Raw genomic sequence first — 23,027 nt, forward strand, 5'->3', positions numbered from 1 at the left:
CATTTATTGTAGATGTGTGTGATGGTTCTGAGGGACCTCAGGCCCCATTCCTGAGCCTCAGTTAGCTCAAGCAAGCCCACTGTGGGCTAGAGGGTATGAGCCCCTGGAAGCTGCTGTCCTTGTCCTCATGGTCTTGGGGAAGAATAGGGGAGAAAGGAGGGCCTAAGAGAGATCTTCCTGGAAGAAAGGGTGGGGTTGGGTAAGAAGGGGCGAAGGAATGATCTGGTAGGAAGATGACTCTGAACAGAGGTTCAGAGGCAGACAAGTGCCGGGGGCACTAGGACAGCAGGAGGCCGGTGGTGAGGTTTGTGTTGGGGTAACAGGATATTGGATTAGGGTCACCATGGAAAGCCTGAGGGCAAGATCACAGTGGCTAGTCTGTCCCCAAGGTTGTGTCTAGTGAGGATTTCTGACATGATTTCTTTGTGATGAGCGAAGAATCCCTGGAGGCTAAGCCCTGGGGACCATGGCTACTGCCATCAACTCTGAGGGCTTTCTCCCCACACCCCCTTTCTGTCTTTCAAGCATGGGACTTACTGTGTTGCCCAGGGTGGTCTTGAATCCCAAGGCTCAAGCCATCTTCTCAGGATTCCAGGCCCATGCTGCTGGTCTTGGTTTTTAAAATTTTTTGTGGGGGGTTGTTTTTTAGACAAGGGTCTCACTATGTTCAGATTAGCCTTGAACTTACTATGTAGCCCAAGCAGGCCTCAAACTCAGGGCAATCCTCCTGTCTCAGCCTCCCAAGAACTAGGAGTACAGGCATGCACCACCACACCCAGCCACTCTTGGCTTCTGAGAGCTTCCTGATGGGACATCCTGCCTCCTTCTGAGCTCTACCCAGATGCCCTCAGGAAGCAGCCCCCATGTCCTCCCTCCACTTGGCTTGCCAAGAACAGGAAAGCAGAATGTGATGGCCACAGATCCATGGGTAAGACAGGCTGGCTTCAATCCCCAGCTCTGCCAATCACTAGCTGCATGATCTTGTGCCAGTCATATAACCACCACAGCTACATTTTATCGTCTGACAAATGGTTTTAAATTACCCACCTGTGGGGTCTGCAAAGCACTTAATGCCTTGTCTTCCATTTAAGAACAGAAAGTACTTGTGTATACCTTCCTTATCTGTTGCCTTTATTCTTAGGCATGCTTTTTTATATTTATGAAACCAGGATTAAGAGTATAATGGGTGGCCATGAACCTGTAATGAAATTGTTGGCATGGGTTACCGTCCATGGTGTCCTGGGCTGGAGGAGCATGGTTTCAGGTTGGAATTGGCTGGAATTGCCTGTCTCTCCCATTGGACTGGAAGCACCACAGAGGCAGGGATGGCATCTTGTCTGTGTCACCCCAGCATTCAGGGACAGGGCCTAAATGTTTGCTGGGCCACATTCTGGGATGGACTTGCTCATTCAGGTATAAACCCACATTCTGCTGCCTCACAGGGATAAGAGGCCATAGGCTGAGGCAGCAACCCACCCCAGAGCCTGCCTCCAGGAAGCCCCTTAGAGCACACTGGTATGGCAGGGCTTCAGAAAGAGGCCCCAACAAATCCCTTTCTAACCCCTCCTTGAGAATCTGAGGTGGGGAGGGGTTTGGGCAGGGGCTGCAGGCAAAGGACAGGAGCACAAGAAACCCCACTCCTAGATGTGCCCTTGACCTCAATGCTCGCTGGGCTTGAGGTTTTGACTCCAAGCCTCTGCCAAGGCCACCACACATCCTTTCCCAGGCCATGGTTCTCCAGGAGTTGGCAGGGAACAAGCAAAGTAAAACACTCATCCTATGCTCCTGACCCTCTCCCATCCTCCTTTCTCCCCCCCACCCCCACAGGGCCTCCCTGAGGAAGCATTACATTTATTTCTAGTCAAGAAGTGGGTGGTTCCACTATATGCCCTTTTGTCCCACTGGGGGATCTGAGGGGCATGGTCCTGTAGTCTGGGTGTTGGCTGGCCTTCTTTACACCGATTAATGCCAAGGGGTCAGGTAATTGATACGGCTGTGGAGAGAAATAGGGGTTAGGTGAGGCCACCAGACTATCCTGTAGAAAAATTAGGCCTTCTCAAGGTCAGTGATGGTGAACCTGTGGAACATATGCCACAGCAGGATGTTTATTATCATTGAAGGCTCTAAAAGTTTTGTCATCACTGCTCTAGGCCTTCCCCTCAAATCCACCTTCCTACCTGCATGCTCTGAAAACAGTTTCCATCAAGCTTCTGTGTAGCTCAAAAGCCTTCTATAGCTCCCTATTTCCTTATATATTTTCCACTGTTTTCCTTGGCTTTCACATTCTCCCCTCATGCCTCCAGTTTGCCTCATCCTTATCTCCTACTGACCCCCTACTTTGAACTGCTTCACCTATGTTTTTGTTTTGTTTTGTTTTTTTGGTGCCGGGGATCAAACTCGGGTCCTTATGCTTGCAAGGCAGGTGACAGAACCACTGAGCTAAATCCCCGGCCCCTGCTTCACCTACTTTTCAGTCATTAGTGAACATATTCTGTTAGGCATCCCATGGTAGTATAAACCAGAATGCAGTGAAAGGCAACTTACTGCCAGTAGTGAGAGTGTAGTAGTCCAGATGCTATAAACTACAGGTGGTGGCCAAATGGAGGGAGTGTGAGCTGGGGGGTAGCAGAAGGTCAAGGGATACTTCAAGGAGGATGAGATGTCTGGGTTGGGCTTTAAAGAGTGAGGAGAAGTTGTGAGGCAGAGGAGAAAGTATTACAGACAGCTAAGTTAGTTAAAATATTATAGGCAGTTAGACAGGGCTAGGCCCTGGAGAGAATCAATGCAGAAGATAAGAACATATTACAACTGTGGCTGGAGGCACATTCTTTAAAGGTCAGGCTTCAAGACAAGGAGAAATGACTACAGCTACATACTTCCCCTAGGGATGAACAGCAATGATTTATATTCTAAGTAGGCATCAATCACCTTGGGTGGGGGACCAAAACCTCCCTAGCCCATTCCTTCCCAGAAAATCCTTGTTAGTTCCATGTACCCTTGCTTGCTACGTGACTTGCTTCCCCATTTGATCCCCATTTAATCAATATTACCTAAGTGACTATATTTGTAAGTATATGTATAATCAATAAGTTGACTATAGTTTTGTCCCACCTTATACCTGCCTCACCTGTGGCTTTGCTCTATAAAACTCCCTTGAAAAATGGGGTCCTTGGGCAACCCACTATCTGGACCCCTTTATGTTTTTCTTAGACAGCAGCTATCTTTTTCTCAATAAATATTTCTTGCTCTTAACCTCCATTGTTCCCAGAATTCATCTTTCAATTTTAGAGAACATGAACTTGGCATATTGGACATTAGCAGGTTGGGAGTTACATTGTTTCCCTTGTATTATTTGGAGGTCCATATAGTATCCCTATATCATATGCCCTATATAATTTGGAGGTCCCACTGAGATAATTGGATGGAGGTAAGAGTTTGTTTTTGTTTCATAGATTCTGGATTGTGACTTGCTTAGGTAATCAAAATTGTCTTGAATTTTTATGCCTTATGTCTTGAATTTTTGTCAGTTGCTTATGCCTTGTTTCTCTTTTATGCATTGTCTTTTGTTAAAATGATGGTAAATTTAAGTTGAGAACATGGGAAGATATGTTCCATCAAAGAAAGTGACATTTTACATTTTATTCCTGTTTTGTATATGTTGCATTTGGACTTAATTGCTGAATTTATTGGTGTTCTTGACCTGTTGACTGTTATGGTTTGTTATCGCAGACAAGTGTTAGGGAAAAAGTAGTGTTAGAGCACCCCCTAGTGGACCTTGATATAAAATTCTGTAAAATGGGTTTTTAAAAAAATGAAATCTAGTTTATATTTAAGAAACATATATTCTTATTAATAAATCACTGGACCCCTTCTGCCAGTTAATAAGGCAATATTATTTTGCAGTTAAGAAGGCAGCCATTCTTAAGACTTGGGGGACAGGTTTCACTGAGACATTCTGGCCTGATCCTCTATACTCTGGAGAAAATGGTGAGCCTATTCTGCCTCAGTTTCCTTTCTGGTCTGATATTCTGCTGGTCAGGAGGCAATCTTAGCTTTTGCAATTCCCCATTCTTGCCTTTACAGGCTGAGAATGATGACTTATGAGCAAGTTGTCTCAATAATTCACCATGAGCATGAGAAGAAAAGACTTCCTTTTGCTGATCTTCTTTCTGATCTTTCCCTGCCATTTTACATTTTCCCTTTTACAGGCATGCAAGATTAGAAAAAAAGGAATCCTAAAATATCCCAACCTTTCCCTCCTATCCAACAATTAAGAACCTTTAAGTTGAGCCCATAGAAAATGAGTGTTTGCTAACACCTAAGACAGGAAAGTCATCTTAGATGAAGAACACATACCCACCCAGAAGAACACACATAAAAGTGATGTCCCCACTTAGTGTTCTGGGCAACAGTCTTTCTCAGGAGACTGAAACTGAGACCCCTTGGAAAGAAGCAACTTCTGGGTGAGACTAGAAGTAGCTAGTCTCACCTTAAGCACATTAAGGGACCAAAACACATTTAGTTTAAGGGAGAATCCCCAACCTCCTAGCTCTCTCTCTCTTTTCCTTCTAGATCTGGTTTTCATCATTTATGTGTGTAGGGAAGGAAAATACTTTGGCTAATAAGTTGTGGACTACATGTTGACTAGAAAGCCAGCTAGATTCCTTTTTGGAGACAAATCTCTGGTTGCATGAACCAGTGAAAGCTGAGAGGACAACTGAGGGGTTATGGCCATGGCAACTCTGGCAGATACCCAAAGTTTCCTCAGTGGAAACTGGGTCCCAACAGCCTGACTGGGTAACCAGCAGAAAAATCTCCATTTATCCATTGTCCCTACGTGCACTTCTCAGTGAGGTGAGAAGTAACTCTCTCAGCTATGTTCTGATATTCTCTGGCCCAGAGTGACCAGAGATGACACTGTTAAAGCCCTCTGATTAAGCCCTCATTAAGAGTTGAGCTACAGATTTTGATTTTTCTCTCTGCTATTAAGTTGAAAACCCTCCCACCCACCAAGTTTTTCCAACTCACTGAGAGTTAACCTTAAAACTTGAAAAAAAATTGATTAGCTAAACCACCTTATAGTTAGACCACTTCTCCCTCCAGGAAGTCAGGCTTAGGCAGCTTGGAACAACTGTTTGCCTTTCATGGAGGAGAATAGAAATCAGCTAGCAACTTACACTTATGCTTTGTATATACTAAGAGTAATAAAGGGCTTTAAGCCAGCCTTTCTCTTCTTCCATGTATGTGTAGAAAACAATAAATGTGCCTTTACTAACGTGTGAATTGTGGATGCTAGGTGATGGGTATAAGTTTAACCTGTGAACTTCAGAGACATAAAAATTTTAGATTAGACTTTGAATAGAGCATAGCCTTGTCTTGGTGCCAAGGAAGGTTCCTTAGGTGATTAGGTAGATAATACAAATGTTTTAGATGCTTCTTCACTCTAGGACCCAGGGCAAGATTTCTCTGAGCCATTTTACCAGACTCTATCGCTAGAGATGGTCTCTTTTACAGGTTGAGAGGTGCTCCAACTATTTCCAACTTGCTCTTTGATATTTTCTCACTCTCTTTCAAAGAATTAGACAATGGTTTACAATGGTTTACATCTCTTGATTATTGGTCTGCTAGCAATGCTTCCTTCTTTAAACATGATTGCTACAGCTGGAATCAATAGTAGCTTGCACTTTTAGAAACATCTGCTAGAATTAGGAGTATGAGTTTCTGGGGAAGATAGGATCATGAGCTGGTAAGGGATGGTTAGTTCAACCTGGCCTATCTTCCGGTTTCTCTCCAGAGGATGGGCACCTGCTCTGGACTAGTCACCTTGGGGATGCCTTGAGGATATAGGAATCAAGTAGAAATTAAAAGGTATGCCATTTTTTTTCTCTTGCATTTATGGGAAATTCAATATCAAAATCTCTTATTCCTTTTGTTGTGGCAGAGCAGAGCAGCTCAGTGCTATAGCTAAGTGTTACAGCTAAGTGCCACAGCTCAGAGCCATGGCTGAGTGTTACAACTCAGTGTTGCAGCCAAGTGCCACAGCTCTGAGACACAGCTGAGCTTTACAGCTCAGTGTGGTGGCTCTGGGTCACAGATCTCATAATTTAAAGACTTGAGAATCTGATGGTCAGTTGAAGAGGTGGAGAAAAAACCTTTATTATGCCGGTGAGCCCCAGTGGGCTCAGAGGAGTCTGAGCACTCTACCAGAAATGAGAGCCTCCTTATATAGGGATCTACATGGTAGGTGAGCATGCTCACTGAAGTGGGGGTGGGGGGTGGAGGGGGGTCGCCAGAGTTAAAGAACACTCCTGAGAGGGGTGGAGCTTAACAGAACATTCCTGAAAGGTCACGCAGTTCAATCACAAACCATTTTGATACATTGGGCAGGAGCAGCACAAACCTACAACTCCAAAACAAAACACTCTATGGAAAAAAAATGGAGGCAAGGCAAGGGCCTATCTTACTGTATAGCACTTCTCTAAAATGTACCAAAGTTAAAAGAGAAAAAAGGTCTGAATAGGTGACAAAAGATGGCTGAGCTGGAGGCTAAATGAAGGGAGTTGCCAGGATTCTTAAAACAAAATGGAATGCAGAAGAAAGTATTAATTATGATGCTATTTCACAACTAGGATCATACTGTATGAAAGAGAGAAAATGGTCAAAATTTCCTTATGTTCAGACTTTCTTTACATTAAGAATTAATCCTTACCTATATGAGAAATATAATTGTAAGCCACAGGAAAACCAGACACCTCTCACCCTTAAGGCATCCAGTATCACTGAGCCTGAGGCCACTCTTCGCCCTTTGGAACCTGAAGATGATGTTTCCAAGGCAACATTAATCAAAGTCTTGCCCATTATTACTGAGTCTGAGGCTTCCCCTACTAGCCCTTTGGGTGCTTCTGGGCCAGCTGTAATTAAAGCCTCTACAGGGCTTCATCCATCCTTAGTTAATGTTGTTCAGCCCCCTCAAGGACAATATCCCTTATAGGAAGTAAACAGCAAATATGGGACTACCCATGTTCATGTGTCCTTTTCTCTCAGCAACCTAAAGCAGATCAAATTGGTTCTAGAAAAGTTTCCAGACAACCCTAATAAGTACATTGAGGTCTTTAGAGGACTTACTCAAACCTATGAACTAGGCTGGAAAGATGTAATGTTATGATTAAATCAAACATTAACTTCTAATGAGAGACAATGGGCACAGACTTTAATCCTGTGAGTTTCTTAAATGTAGTACAGATACCTGGAGATACATATTTTCAGAGTGGGTTTAAGTAGACCCTAGCCAGCACTGCTATGGAGGGAAGTTACCTAGGTGACTAGATAGAGAAACCAAAATACTCCAAAGACTTCTTTGTCCTAGGGCCAAAATTTCTTCTGAACTATTACCTGTCTCTGTCCTCAGGGGTGATAGATCTCTTTGAATTAAGGGTCATTTATTAAAAAGTAAGCCCTAAACAATATAGTTAGAGCACTTTCATTTTCTCTCTCACTCTCTTTCAAGAGGCTAAAACACCCCAGCCATTCAGGTTCTTTGATTATTGGTTTAATTTTCTGCTTGGCAACGCAGTTGGAGTCAACCATAGCTTTTGTCTCTAGAGGCATGTTTTGCTAAGGATGAGAGATCTACTCTGGGAAAGCTCTTGATCTGAATTGTCTTCCTGCACCTGAGATGGTTAAGATTTAGATCTTGTGCCATACGTACAGTCACTCCTCTATCCCTTCTCCACAGCCCTGTCCTTGGGAAATAATGCAGTTTGCAACAGTGGTTGGTCCAATGTAATTCTCTCCTCTGTGGTTGCTGGATTTTAGGCCCAAGTTTCCAGAATGGTGAGTTTCCCCTCCCTAGGACCCTTCCAGAGAGAAGCTCACCTTCACTTACCACTAGGCCATATGAAAATGAAACTGGTCTAGATTTAATCCTAAAACTCTCAAAAACAAAATGTAAAAGTTTTAGTCCATGTTTATCTGCCTTTCAGTCCTTAGACAGTAAGAGTAACTCCTCTTACTTCCCTTGCCCCTCAAGAGTGATGGTGACTGATTTTTATAGCTCAGATCAGATTGGCTGATTTTTAGAACACTGATAAGTTCATTGATAGAACAAAGCATTCCTAGGGAACTTTATGAGTTTAATAACAGTTTTAAACAGAAACAGCTATTAAAGAATAGGCATGGCCCCAGTCCTCAGAGGACTGCCTCTGTTGTCATGATTTCTCTCCATAACATCTTTGCCAGGCTGGCCACTATTTTCAGAGATATGCTAACTGAGGCTCTGAAAAAGGAAGGCCTATAGTGAAGTATGGTTCAAGGGTCACAGGCAAATTGGTAAAAAAAAAACCCCACCTGTCATAGGTAGACATCTGCAGCAGGGGAGATTAAACCCTCGGCAGGCCTTCTTCCCCCTACTGTTTAGAATACTTAGCTCCGAAGAGTGCCATCTAGTCTCCTTCTACACCCAGACCTGGCCTACACAGCCACCCCTAGAAATAGTTAAAATTACTTTTTAATAGTCTGCTCCTCTAGAAGGAACAGTTACATGTGGCTATTAAAACAGTAATTTTGGCTATCAGCTGTGACTATCCAACAATTATGGTTATCAAAGCAACAGTAAGAAGCCTGTATAACTAGATATTCCAATCAGATAAACCATCAGCCTAAGGTCCATTTTAAAAACTGTCTTTGCTATCACAGGTATAAAAGGTTTTTATCCCTTCAATTTTTTATTACAAAAGACATCTGTTAACTGATCTATAAAAATTTCTGACCATTCTTATTTATAGTTACAAGCCTAAACACTGTAAAAAGGTTATTATAATTTGACTTGACCATCCGAGTGCACTTTGGTTTTATAAACAAATCATCTTATGTGTGTTTGTCTATTTGTCCAATCTGTAACTGGTTACAATACTTACAGCTGTTTTGTTTGAGCTCAACAATTTTTTTCTTCTTTTGCCTTTTTAAAATATTTGTCTATAACTTAAGTTGGCTTATAGATCAATGTCATTAGAGTTAAGGACATGCTTCCACCCAGGTTGCCAGTTGATCAAACTGACGTTAAGACTGGTTTTACAAACACAATACATATTGTTGTCTGTGTATAATAACTTGGGAGTCTTTCATGGGTCAAAAAAGATGTGTTAATTGTTATGATCTGGTTCTCATAGGTCATCTGAAAGATTTGTTAAGATGATTAAATGGGGACTCTTAGCCTTAGGGAAACTGCTGGACAGGACTCCCCTTAGTAAATAAAGGAGCAGTTGCCTGGAAATATTTTATTCCAGTAAAAAAACCCCTCAGATATCTCCCTTTCTCTTGTGTTCAGCTACAGTGGACCCTTGAGTTATGACCAGTCTAACATATGAACAACTTGGGTTATGACCAGAATTTTAGTTTTAACTTATAACCAAAGTCTTGAGTTATGACCCAAAAGCTGGCTGCTTATTCTTCCAGATGTCTTAGATACAGATTTAACCCTTAAAGACTTCTGGAAAGAACATTACAACATCCTTTCCTGTGTGGGGCTGAGAAATCATGGGGCAATGTTTCTCCAAGGACACTGAGATCTGCCTATATATAGGAGAGAGACTTTGAAGGCTGTGTAGAGGAGCCTGAGCCTTCATTGACCAACCTGAGTTACAACCAGTTCTCAGGAACGAATTGAGTTCATAAGTGAAGAGTCCATTGTACTTGTCATAAGAGGTACATGTCAACCTAGCATGAGATCACCAGTTAAATAATAGTTGGAAAAAAACTTATGCAATGTGCATGTTGTATACATGTCACTACACTTAGTGATGCTCAGGCACAGAGCAGCCCAAACAATGTCACATACTAAAAAATTAGAGGCTAGATATTATAAACTTCTAAGGTATATTTATAGACCAGTGCATTCTCCTTAGATGGTATCCTATTAAAGGATAACAAATTAGGTGAGAGTTTCTTTATGTCATTTAATGTCTTGTGATCAATTTTAGTATACGTGCTGCCAAAGCAAGCACTAATGTCTTGTGATCAGATACAAATGTTTTACTAAAAAGGGTATCCTATATTAGGATAGGCATTTAAACGTGTTCCACAGAGAATATCATGATTGTTATGCTAACAGACTATGTATGGCTTTTGATTTCAAGTTTTCTCTATAACACTTTATACTCATTATCTGTTAACATTCTGCAGGTATTCAACTACCAAAACAACCATAATTGGTTAAAAAATAATGGTCCTCTGACTGTACTTTATATTTCAAAGTGCTTGATGTACAGATAAAATGTTAATAGTTAAGCTCACTGCTCCCACTGCAATACTAATGTCACTTATCTTCTCTTCTGGGTGTTCAACAACTAAAGTTTGGAAACCAGAACTAAAAAGGTAACTGGGCTAAGAGGATAGCCAATATTTTAGCCCTAGCCCTCTATTGTCAACAAAAACCCAGGACATGAGGGAACCTTTTCTACAGGATCCTACAACTTTGGTGAGTCACCCAACCTCCTGAGCAGGGAGACTGGTGGGCCCCGGGAGGCAAGAATCAACAAATATACAGTGTGCCAAAGAAGGGCTACCAAAGAGGGAAAAGTCTCCCATGCTTTCACAGACAGCAACATGGTCAAGCAAGACTATGACCCATCCACATGGCTGTCACTGAAAGATGAGCTGAGAGGCTCTGTACATGGTTCCAAAAGTGATGCCTAAAGAGACTTAACCTTCATAGACAGCAAGAGGTTAATTCTGATTAAGATGAGTCTTACTTTAACTTGGCCTTAAACACCCAGCACAAAAGTATAACCAAAAGATATATAAAAACAATACCATAGTAACAAAGCCAGATATAAAAAGGCGTTCCAATTGCTGATCCCTTCTGGCAGTTTCCAGATACACTGGTAGCTGACCACTATTATGGTTCATTCAGGAAAAAGTATAATATAATTTATAAAAGCTCAACAAGAGATTTTAAATTCCTTAGCTAAAATTGTCCTTCAAAATCACCCAACTCTCCTTCTTATAGCTGAAACTAGAGGGACTTACTAAAAGAAATATCAGACTTATAGATAGCCTTCATCAGTAGAGGGATCTCAGAGCCAACTAGTTATAATTGCTATTCTACTCCCTTAAGAGCTGTTTCTAGATGTGGCTCTTTTCCCAACATGCCTTTCCATTCTAGTGCTCATGCTTTGATAATACATGCTCTAATTTCTTGGAAAATTTGTTTATTCTTGTCTAGAGGCTGCAAAACTCCAAGTGATCATGTAGATGGAACCAACAACAAATGTGCCAGACTCCTTTTACCAGGATCCACTAAACCAAACTTATAAAGGGAATTCATAACTGGTAAACTGCAACAGGACTTCTAGCCAAGGCCCATTAGATTAGCTCTCTGAAGAAGGCCACTGACTGTGGTCTCCCTTATATCAACCCTTTTCGGCTAGATAGAAACTATGCCCCTTATTCCTTAACCACAGTTAGGGATAGCTCTTCAGAGGGAAGAATATTATAGACAGCTAAATTAGTTAAAATATTACTGGCAGTCACACAGGGCTTGGCCCTGGAGAAAGTCAATGCAGAAGATAAGAATATATTACAACTTTGGCTGGAGGCACATTCCTTAAAGGTTAGGCTTCAAAATGAGGAGAAATGACTACACCTACATGGTTCCCCTAGGGATTAACAGCAGTGATGATATTCTAAACAGGTATCAATCACCTTGAGTGGAGAACCAAAATGTCCCTAGCCCATTCCTCCTGAAAAATCCTTATTAGTTCCATGTACCCTTGCTTGCTACGTGACTTGCTTCCCCATTTGATCCCCATTTAATCAATATTGCCTAAGTGACTATACTTCTAATCTTATTGGTCAACAATAATTTTGTTCCACCTTATACTCAACTTGTGATTTTCCATTGGATCAATATTATCTAAGGGACTGTACTTGTAGGTATAAGCATAGTCAACTTATTAGTCGACTATAGTTTTGTCCCAGCTTATATCTGCCTCACCTTGTGGCTTTGCTCTAAAAAACTCCCTTGAGAAATGGGATCCATGGGCAACCCACTTTCTGGGCCCCCTTCTGTCTCTCTTAGAAGCTATCTTTCTCTCAATAAATTCTTCTGACACGCTGAGTTTATGCTCTCTAAAATTGAAAAATGAGTTCTAGGAATAACAGAGATTAAGAGTAGGAAGAATTGCCGGGGTTTTAGCTCAGTGGTTCCATTGCCTGCCTCGCAAGCACAAGGTCCTGAGTTCAATCCCCGGTGCCAAAAAAAAAAAAAGTGGGAAGAATTTTGGGGCCGGGGAATTAGCTCAGTGGTGCCGTGGCCTGCCTCACAGATGCAAGGTCCTAAGTTTGATCCCTGGTACAAAGAAAAAAGAGTAGGAAGAATTTATTTAGACAAAGATAACTTCTGTCTAAGAGAGACAGAAGAGGGTCTGGAAAGTGGGTTGCCCTCAGACTCTCTTCTCAAGGGAGTTTTATGGAGCAAAACCACAAGGCAAGGCAAATATAATATGGGACAAAACTATGGTCAACCAATAAGATTACAAGTAGTCGCTTAGGTAATATTGACTAAATGTGAATCAAATGGGGAAGCAGGTAATGTTGCAAGCATATAGGGAAGGAACAAGGATTTTCTGGGAAGGAATGGGTCAGCGATATTCCCTGGAAGGGATGGGTTAAGGTCTTGGTCCCCCACCCAGGGGATTGATGCTCATTTAGAATATCAATTACTGCTGTTCATCCCTATACCCATGTGGGTATAGTCAAATCTCTTTGTCTTGAAACTTGGCCTTCAATGAATTCACCTCCAGCCACAGTTGCCTTCTGCACTGACTTCTTTGAGGGCCCAGCCCTCTCTGACTACCTATAATATTTCTAACTAACTTAGCTGTCTACAATAATATGCCCTATATCAAAAGGACCATATAGGTGCTGAAACAGCACAAGCAAAGGTCTGGAGAGTGGTTGTGCTGGTGGGTTTGGGTGGCACCAAGGGAGTCTGGTATTGCTAAAGTGTATGGGGCAGGGTGAAGAGGTGGGAGACTGCCAAATTATAAAGATACTTGAAATCTTGCCACACTCCCCTTTCTCTTTGCCACTTCTGAGCCTCGACTCTTGGCCAGAAGCACCTGTCCCCTCCCTTAAGACCTCTCCACATCCCAGGAGGCAGATTCTTGTCTCTGTCTCTCTCTGTCACATACACACATACACTGAGAATAGAACCCAGGGCTTCCACACTGAGCTGTATTCTCACCCCTTTTTTATTTTGAGACGGGGCCTCGCTAAGTTACTAAGTTGCAGAAGGCTAGACTCCAACTTTCAGCCTCTCAGAGTTCTGAATTACAAGTGTATGCCACCGTGCCTGGTTGGCTTTTCATATTTCTAACGTTGTTTACAAGCCTCCCAGGTAATGCTGCCCTCCTGCAAGCCTCCTTTGGACCTATCCTGGTGGGATAAGCACCTCTCCTACACCCACCCCACGCCCACGCCCACCCCAAGCCCAGTGAGCTGTGATTTTGCCAAGGGTAAAGCCGCTGGCGCCCCCCAACCCCATCGCTAAGGAGTGCACCCCCTCCTCCCTTGGGAAGTGGGGCAGTGCCTGGGTTGAACCCAGCGGGGGCGTGGCCTGTCGGGAGGGGGCCGGGGCGGGGTCTTCCCCTACCTGTAGTGGGAGCCGAAGCAGCGGAAAGCGTTCCTGTGGGGGAACGTGGAGGGGTGGTGTTAGCCCGAGGAGGGGAGGGACCGGCTCCGGGCTGTCCGGCCTGAAGGATTACCCTGCGCCCCATTTAACGCCTTCACTCTGAAAGGGGGGTCTGCCCCCTGGATGACAGCGTGCTCCGTTTGGTAGGAGTTAAACAATCGTTCATTTTGAAATTGCAGTTCTCTTGGGCTGCACTGGAACCACTCAATATTTTCCAAGCCTCACATTTTCAAGAACCATTAGGCGTGCGCTATAAAAGCGGCCCAGACCCCACCCTCCGTCCTCCGAGTGTGGGTCCGGGGAGCGCGGCGGCACTTACAGAGAAAAGGCAGGGGCTTCTGTCCATAGCGGTCTAGGCTGGGGTTCTGGTTGAGGCAGTACTGGGGCAGGCAACAAGGACGGGGGAGGGGGGCGGGGGGCGGGCGATAAGCTGGGGAGGAGGGAGGACCCCCCCGCCCGCGCCCCAGAGCGCCCCCTACTGGACATTTTGAGTATCTCAAGATTCTGGTTCTCTAAACCCAGCCTTCGGTCTTCTCTCCCCATCCATCCCATCTCCCTAGCTTTAGCGCTCCCCAGCAGGACTCCCAGGGACCAGTCAGCGCGCATCCTTTCCTACCCGCCAGTTCTGGGTCACATCTGGCTTCAAGTACCGCACCGCGTAGCCGCTGAAACTCTCGACTGCGGAAAGACCCTACCTTGGGTGCCCTGGGCACGCCCCATCCCCAGAACAAGCCTTGCCTCCGTTGCGCCCCCTGAAAGCCCCACTCCTCTGTTGGCCCAGGGTGGCTCCACCTGGACCTGAACACCACTGCCACCTCGAGTCCCTCAACCAGCCTCAGTCTCGCCTGCTGTAGGTGCCCCTGCTACCCCCAGCGCTCTGGCCTTGTCCGTGTTTCCCCCCCTCCCTCCCAGTTCCTGCCACCCGTTTCCTCTCCCCCAGGGCATCCTCCACAGCGGGTAGACAGACCCCTCTTGCCCGGGCAAGGCAGCTTGAACTCCCCAGCAGAGGACACGAAGCGGGACCAGTCCTCGATGGCGCGTGTGAAGCAGGGCCAGTCCATCCAGTTGATGCCTGGCGCGATTGGCGCTAGCTTCCCCTCGCGGTACCTGCGGTGGAGCTTCTGGCCGGTCGCCGTGATGTCCTGCCAGAGTGATGGGGAGCAGGACCACAGGGGCAGATGCATGGCCCCTCCCAGACCACCCCATAGCTCTGAGCTGACATTTGGTTCATCTGAGGAGGGGAAGTTGGAAATGACCTACGTGGATTAGGGGGTGGGGTGGGGGTGTCCCTGCCAGCTGAGGATATGAAAAGGGAGTAGAGCCCACCAGGAGTCCTTGGGGTGAATGTGAGCTAGTGATTTTCAGCAAACCCAGGACCAAGGGCAAAGAACACTCACCAAGCACTGCAGGGGTTTGTTGGGGACCCCCAGGAGTGTGAAGTGGGCATTGTCAAACTCATCTGTTGAAAAAAGATAAGGGAGAAAAAGAGGTGTCCTTCCACCAGCAATCATAACCCACACAGGAGAGGTTTGGCCCACACTATGCTTTACAATTACAAAAAATTTTTGGATGGCTTTTAAACTGGGTGTGATGGTGCATGCCTGTGACACCAGCATTTTGAGAGGCTGAGGCAGGAGGATTGCAAGTTGGGGCCCAACCAGGCAATTTAGTGACTTAGCAAGACCCTGTCTCAAAATAAAAAAAATTAAAAAGGGGCTGGAAATGCAGCTCAGTGGGAAGACTCTGGGCTTGATCCTCAGTACCCACAAAACTGTTTTTGGCTTTTGAGGATTAAGATAATGGTATCCATACTTCACCTTACACATTAGAAATTTGGATCAAGATTTCAATATAAAGAAACGAAGCCAAATGCTATGGTTTAGATCCAGAATGGTCCTCAGAACTCTTATATGCTCAGAGGTGGGGTTTCTGGAAGGTAACTGGATCATGGGAACCTAGAACTGAATGTTATATTAGGAGGTAGGGCCTCGTTGGAAGAAGCAGGTCACTCAGGGCTTGACCTAAAAGGGTGTATCTCCCTCCAGCTCCTACCTTATCTCTATGCTTCTTGGTCACCATGGTGTGATCAGCTTTCTTCTATCAGACCCTTCCACCAGCCTTGGAGCCAGCTGTCTATGGACTGAATCCTTTAAAACCCATGAGCCAAAATAAACCTCTCCTCCTTTAAATTGTGGGTGTCAGGTGTTTGTCCCAGTGGTAAGAAAGGGACTAAGACATCTAAGAAGTAATAGAAGAAAATATGGGCAAATTTCCCTATAAACTTGGAATGGAGAAGGCTTTACTAATTTTAACTAAAAAATCCAAAGCTTAAAGAAAAGATAAAGCTGGGTGCAATGATGCATGCTTGTAATCCTAGGTCTCAGAGGCTGAGGCAGGAGGATCTCAAGTTCAAGCTTAGCCTGGGAAACTTAGCAACTTAGGGAGACCCTGTATCAAAACAAAGAAAAAATGGCTAGGGCTATAGCTTAGTGCAAAAGCCTTATGTCCAATCCCCAGTACCAAAAAAACAAACAAAATGAAACTACATAGAAATAAAACTCTGTATAGCAAAAACATAAAAGAAGTCACAAGACAAATGGAAAACTTTTTTCCTATTAATTTTGCAGATGAAAGGCAATTTCCTTACATTTGAAATCTACAAATCAAGAGCAAAGGAAAAAATACACATGCTTACAATAAAATACATACAAAGTCAGAGCTTTCCCTAAAAATCAAGACTCTGGGATTCCCTTGGGAGCAGGAAATTGGAAGAGCTGATGATCTTGCTGAACCTTTGCACACAGCTCAGCCAGCCTGAGCCCAGGAGCAGCCACTTTAGCAGGTGCAGGTGTGAGTGCCCCACTATACCAGGGCTCCCCTTCCACACTCATCCCTACTACCTCCATTGTGTGCTCCTGTGTGTGTGTGTGTGTGTGTGTGTGTGTGTGTGTCCTGCCCTAGCCAGAAAGGTCTGGGTGGATCTCTGAGGATCTCTTGTGTGTTCTGACATTCTCACCTGGCTGCCATCCAAGCAGGGATCTAGGTATCACCCTGAACTCCTTCCTTCCCCTCCTATCTACCCTGGAACTCAATCCTGTTGACTTTATCTCCTAAATACCTTCTCTATCCATGCTGAGCAATCCCCCCACCCCAGCCCACGTGTCCAGACTGTAGTCATGGGAGGTGTGTGGAGGGCTCCTCTCTCTGTTCCAGAAGTAGGGGTGAGTGGGCAGGAGTTGTTCTTGTTGCAATTATTATTATTCCTCCCACTGCAAGTGCCCACCTCTGTGCCACACTGTCTCCGTTAACGAGAACCCTAAGATGCACACATGCACTCGAGCCCCTATCTCTCACCATGGGCCCCCTGCACCACCTCCAGACTCTGCCAGCAAGAAGGCCCTCTCCAGATGTGGCCCCTTGATGACCTGGCACCTCTAGAACTGTGTGACAAAATGAACCTTGTTGCACTAAAACTTAAGAGAGCAGTGACGTTAGCAGCACCAGCAATCACGCTTCTTGATGAAATATGTGCCAGGCACGGCTCTGGGTCCTTTTCCTGTCATCTCATTTTAGCCTCACCACCGCCTGGGGGGAGCCTGTCATCGCCCCCATTTCACTGAGAAGGACATAGAGGCTCAGGCTTTGCTGGGGGTTTCTGGGCAGGGACTAGCAGATCTGGACCAGCACCTGCCCCCCTTTCCTCTGTTGCTCATGGCTTCTTCCTCCAAACTCTCTTTCCTTGCCCATCCATCCCTCCGAAGGCCCAATAGGGCCCCAGTGCTGGCGGCAGGTGAGGCGATCCAACCTTTGCGGCAGTAAGTGGTGGACTGGCAGTGCTCATCTGAGAGGCAGGCCTTGCTGGTGTCCATGTCCATCCGGCGCAGGGTGGGCAGGGCTGGGTGGTAGAGCTGCTGCTTCACACCGGCCAGCTGATTGCGCTGTCGCTCCATAGGGAGCAAGATGGCTGAGGATGCGTGCATGTGGGTGGAGCCATCATCCCAGGGCACCAGGTCAATGATGCGAGCCATACCTGGGGAGCAGAGGGCATGGAAGGGCTCACCCTGGGCTAAGCCAGTCAGATACCCTTCCTTGGAAGAATACAGTATTGGCCTTTGCTCATTTGTCTCCCTGTCAAGCATTTATGAGTACCTGCTGTATGCGTACTTCTCAGGAGCCCCACATGCCCTAGAAAAAGACAGGAATATACACACAGGTACATACACACAGGCTATGCCAAGGGATGAAGAGAGGTCAGTACTGTGTGTCTGCAAGGCTGCAGTCTGGCAGAGAATGCTCTAAAAGAGGTGGCATGTGAGTCTGTTAAATAATCTGAACAGGAAAAAGCAGTAGTGAGTAGATTCAAAATGTAGCTCAGAATGCCGAATGACTCTAGGTGACCAATTCTGGATTTGCCTTAGCTAAGGTATCTGGCATTTACCCAAAATTCTACAGAAAAGACTTAGAAGTGTTTTTAAAAAGAGAGATATAATAGAGTTGAACTAGAAAAGCATTGCCTCCATTTAAAAAGAAGATGCTCAAGAGCCCTTTTCAGTCCTTTATATTGTTGACTCGGTTTGCTTTCTTTCCACCCCTGTGTTAGAGGTGAGAGATGGAGGAGGAGCTAGATGGGCAGGAGGAGAGAGGGCCTGGGACCCTGGAAGATGAGGGAGAAGGCAAGGTGATGAGGCAGGGGAGGCTGCCTGGGGAATGAACTGTGTATGGCAGGGGAGGAAAGGAGAGCTCTGAGAGGAACAGAGAGCCTCCTGCTTCTGACCCACCTACTGCAGCTTCCTCGTCTGCAGGGCACAGGCCAAGAGCAGAGACTCGCAAGGACTTTATGATCTTGTGACCGCTCAATGACCAGAAGAGGAAGGGAGGTGGGCCGGGCCTTATGGACGGCAGAGACAATGCCCACTGCAGCCTGATTATGAGGACACAGCTCCTAGGCAACCAGGCAACTGCAGGCTCTGAGAAGGGCTTGTCACCGGGGCTGCTCTGTCCTGGGTGCTCCTTTCCTTCTGGGCCTCAGCACAAGCCAGGCATCTTGGGAAATGTCAGAGGGGGATCTGGGCTCCCTTGAGGTGGCCAGGCCAGGGATGACTGCTGAGGCTACCCCAGGCTTTATGACTCTAAGCTAGTTACTATCTCTCTCTGGGCCTCCAGGCTCCTGTCTGCAACAGGCAAGGGCTCTAGGCCCTACATTAGGGGCACTTAGGAACTAGGTGGGTTCTCTCCTCCCTGAAACCTCAGGGGAGAGCACCCTGCACTGTCTGTGAGCCCTTGGGGCACTAGGGGTGGAGATTAGCTGTGGCCAGTATCCAGGGTCAGTGTGGGGATCAGGGAGAGTGGTGGCCTCAGCAAGCCAGGGATTAGCAGGTGATACTCCACTGCCAGGTTCCTCCCTCCGGGAAAGTCAGGCTGTGGTGCCTGCACTCAGTACTCTGTGCCCAGGCCCTCTTCCCCCTACTCCCTTGGGGTTCTAGCTATCTCCAAGTTTCCTCCATGGAGCAGAGAGGGTACACATCTCAAGTCTCACCCAGATGGCAATCTCCTCTGATCACCCCTCTCACATAGCCATGCCTCCTGGCGTTCACCAAGCCCCATGTTCTGGTTCCAGTTCTGATAAATGTGCCTCCTGTATCCTGTTCCACAAGCAACACTCCCAGTACCCCCCATTTGTCTTCCCTTTCTCTCTTCCTACTTTTACTGCTAGCAGTCTAGCCAAATTGCTCCCTGTCAGGTTGGAGGCAAAGGTGACTATTACTGATGACACAGCCACCCCTTGCAGGCCCAGGGAAGAGCCAAAGAGGCCAGCCTTCCATTCCTGCAGGGGTCTGGCTGGAATTGCTGTGGTCCCTGAAGCCTGGGATCCTAACAAGGGAAGGACAGCAACTGCCTTGAGCTTTGCCATTGGCTTTGGCCTTTTTGGGAGAAAGAATGTTCTCCCATACCACTGGGGGGTATGCCTACCAGGGGCTCTGGAGGGAGAGCCCAGGGGTCTCCCAGTAACAAATTAGCTTGTCCCTCCTGACCAGCTTCTGCTGTCACACCTGCCACTATGAAGCAACTACACATGTTCTTTCCAAATCCTGTTCAAAACCATCACACCTGCTATGGACTGAATGTGTGCCCCGCTCCGCCCCCCGCCCCCAAATTCACATGTGCAAACTAAATCTCTGATGCAGTAGTATTAATAGGTGGGCCTTTAGGCGGTGATTAGGTCATGGGGGCTCCACCCCTATGGATGGGATTAGTGCCCTTATAAAAGAGGCTTAAAGGAGATTTTGCACTCCTTCTACCATATGAGGATGCATAGAAGGCACTGTCCATGAGGGATGAGCTCTTACCAGATGACAAATCTGCCTTGTTCTCCAGCCCCTAGAATGGTGAGCAATACATTTCAGCTGTGTGTAAATTACCCCACCCAAGGTGCTCTGTTATAGCCGCAGAATGGACTAAGACCATGAACTTCAATGGTCCATCAACTAAACCCTCATGGGGTTGATCTGACCCCACCCAGTTCTTAACCTCTCCTCTCACCACTCTCCCTTGCACCCACTAAACTTTAGGCCTGCAGTTGCCTTTCTGCTCTTCAAGGCTCACTGTCCACCCAGATCTTTCTCCAGCCCAGTCTTCTGGCTCTTCATATCTTATAGCTCAAATATCTACTTCTCCTGGAAGCCTGCCTCCCACTGCCTCTCACATCACACACAAATCTGCCCTGTTGGGTTTTTTTTCTTGGCTCAGCATATTTTGCAGTATTTTTCAGTCAGTCGTTTCCTTTTCTGCCTACCCCAGTGGCATTCGAACTCTGTGAGGGCCGGTTCTGAGTCTTTTCTGTTCTATATGCCAAAGCGGGTCTGCTGCCAGGCACACGGGAAGAGATCCGAAAATGTTGCAGATGGTCAGGTGCCTGCCCCTTTGCCAAACACCCCTTGACCCTATCCTTCACCCAGGTCCCCCTTTCCAGGACCTCTGCCCCTTGCACCTCCTCCCCACTAGGTTTCTGGTTCCCCTGAGGTCCAGCCTCAGTTCCCCACAGATTCAATGCAGTCTGTTATCTGCCAGTCTTTGGAACTTGTGACGGTTAATTTTTGGCATCAACTTGACCGCACTAGGGATGCCTAGAGAATTGGTAAAGCACACTTCCTGGTGGGTCCATGAGGGTATTTCCAGAGAAGATTGGCAGGTGAGTCAGCAAACTAAGTGGAGAGACTTGGCCTCAATGTAGATGGCATCATCCAATCCACTGGGAGCCTGAACACAACAGGAAGTAGGGGAAGGGAAAACTCTCTGGCTCTTCCTCTGAGTGGTGTGCTGCAGCCCTCAGACATCAGGCTCCAGGTTCTTTGGCCCTTGGATTCTGTACCTTATACCAGCTGTCCTCCTGAGGCTCTGGGGCCTGAGGCTTGGACTGGGGTTACACTGTGGGCCTGCCTGGTTCTGAGGCTTCATATTCTATTGGTTCTATTTCTCTGGAGAACCCTGACTAACACAGATTTGAGCTAATAGCTCTGTCCTGGGACCATGGCCTTTCTGGAAGAACTTGAACTATTGAAGACTGTCAGCTGGAAAGGGCCTGCCAAGGACCTGGACAGGACCTGACATAGGGCTGGAAAGATGGGGTACACTCCTGCCCCTGCTGAATTGACAAGACCCTGGCAATTTGAGGAGTCTCCCAGAGCCACATGGACCCCAAGCTCTTTTCTTCCGGCAGCCACTCAGTGGCTTGGGCAAGGCCTTGGTACCTGGACAGCTTTCCTAGCAACCAAACCTGGGGCCCAGGTCTTTGCTGGATGCTTACTTGGGGGTTGTGGCTGGCCCTAGGCATCAGTGGCCTCTTCTCTACCCTGCCCCCCTTCAGGACCTGCTAATCCTTTGTACAGCCTGGCTGTTGCTAATTAATCCCTGTGTGTCCCAGAGGCCAGCTTCGAGTGGCAGCAAGAAAGCAATTGCTGGCTGGCGGTTGGTATCTGAGCAGGTAACTTGGGATGAGATGGAGGCTCAGAGGAACCCCTGCAGGGAACCCTTTGCTCAGCTCCTAGCAAGACATTTGGGTGTGATGAGATAGACAAGGCAGGAAACCTGTGGCTTTCCTCTCCTCTCTGGAGCTCCAGCTTCAGTATGCATCAGACTCTTTGGACCAGCTTGTGAAATGCAAATTCCAGGACACCCAAAAGAGTCTGGGAAACCTAGGATCTGCATTTTCTCCTGGTCCCCAGGAGATTCTGAAAATGCTGGTAGTCCAATACCATAGTTCCCTGGGCTGCCACCCCCAGGCTCCCTCATCAAAATGGAGTCAGCTGGGACATGGTAGCAAGGTGGGGGTAGGGAGCAGCCACTAAAGTTCCCATCCAAGAGGGCTGGCTGTGTTTAGGGGAATAAGAACAACTGGGCTTGGAGGAGCCTCTCTAATCATTTCTAGAAGGTTTGGAAATGCAAGGCGGGATTGCTGCTGGCCAGGAAAGGACCTACAGGTCTGGCCTGCAGAAGAAGCCAACACTGGGTAAACATAAATACCCTTGGGACAGATGTTGGGCAGCCGGAATTGGGCAGACCCGAGTGCAAACTCAGTCACTCTCTATCCCTGTCACCCTGGGCAATTCTGCTGACCTAGCTGTGTTCCAGGATGAAAATTCGTATCTGTCTTCTTGGGGCTAGGGGTGTGGTGTGGTGGTGAGAAGGAGGATGGTTATGGTCAAGCCAGGGAAAGGGTTTAGCTCCATTCTGGCTCCTGGAGCTCCCTGTGGCTGGCTGGGGTCCATGGAATCTGCCATCCGAAAAGGGTGACCTTGGGCTCTCCCAGCCCAGGAAATCACGGTGTCCGCACTCTCACCCAAGTAGGGAAATAGAAGGTCAGAAGGGTCATATCTGGCCCAGGTTCGCCTTTTAGAGGCTGATCTGCCTCCCCCGCTCAGAACTCTGCAAGCACCAGGGACTCTCCCAGGAGTACTGGGCCCTGGGCCTGCGCTTTCCCACCTGGGCCCAGGGTCCCTGGCAGAGAGGCACAGAGAGGCATGGCCTCGTGCAGGCCCACATTTATTATGGCCTTGGGCAGGGATCCCTGGGGCTGGCAGTGTACATACACTGACCTGCATGATGCTGGCTGGGCCGGGCCATCCTGCAGAGGTGCAGGGGCATGGTCTGGTAGTCCCTATTCACTGAAGAGACAAAAGTAGAAACTGAACATGTTTGTATAAGGTAGGGCTGAAATGTCACTGTAGACCATGATAAAGAGGTTTAACTGGCATTTTATTTTAAAAATTAAAAAAATCATGAACATAAGTTAATGTTATCTTATGCAACAGATTTTTTCCATTCATACGTGACTCATAAT

The 23,027-nt window shown here is 46.6% G+C and overlaps 1 protein-coding gene across 3 annotated transcripts; it reads right to left on the reverse strand.

Moving 5' to 3' along the window:
• Positions 1 to 4: 4 nt before the first annotated feature.
• Spmip8 (sperm microtubule inner protein 8) lies at positions 5 to 18,615 on the reverse strand. 3 transcript variants are annotated; one of them, XM_004843140.3, is made up of 8 exons: positions 18,469 to 18,615; positions 17,496 to 17,720; positions 15,088 to 15,149; positions 14,658 to 14,832; positions 14,307 to 14,368; positions 14,010 to 14,070; positions 13,652 to 13,684; positions 5 to 1,993 (listed from the first exon to the last, which is right to left on the reverse strand). In XM_004843140.3, coding segments are annotated over exons 2-7 (585 nt in total). In that variant the 5' UTR covers positions 17,719 to 17,720; positions 18,469 to 18,615; the 3' UTR covers positions 5 to 1,993; positions 13,652 to 13,682. The 3 variants fall into 3 exon arrangements, with proteins under 3 accessions (XP_004843197.1, XP_021112639.1, XP_021112644.1); XM_021256980.2 differs by lacking the exon at positions 14,307 to 14,368 and having other exon boundaries at positions 18,469 to 18,601; XM_021256985.2 differs by lacking the exons at positions 14,010 to 14,070; positions 14,307 to 14,368.
• Positions 18,616 to 23,027: the final 4,412 nt, after the last annotated feature.

This window comes from Heterocephalus glaber, unplaced genomic scaffold, assembly GCF_053883595.1.
Source record: "Heterocephalus glaber isolate CG9 unplaced genomic scaffold, H.glaber_assembly_v1.0 deba00000071, whole genome shotgun sequence".
In the NCBI taxonomy this organism is placed as follows: Eukaryota; Metazoa; Chordata; class Mammalia; order Rodentia; family Bathyergidae; genus Heterocephalus; species Heterocephalus glaber.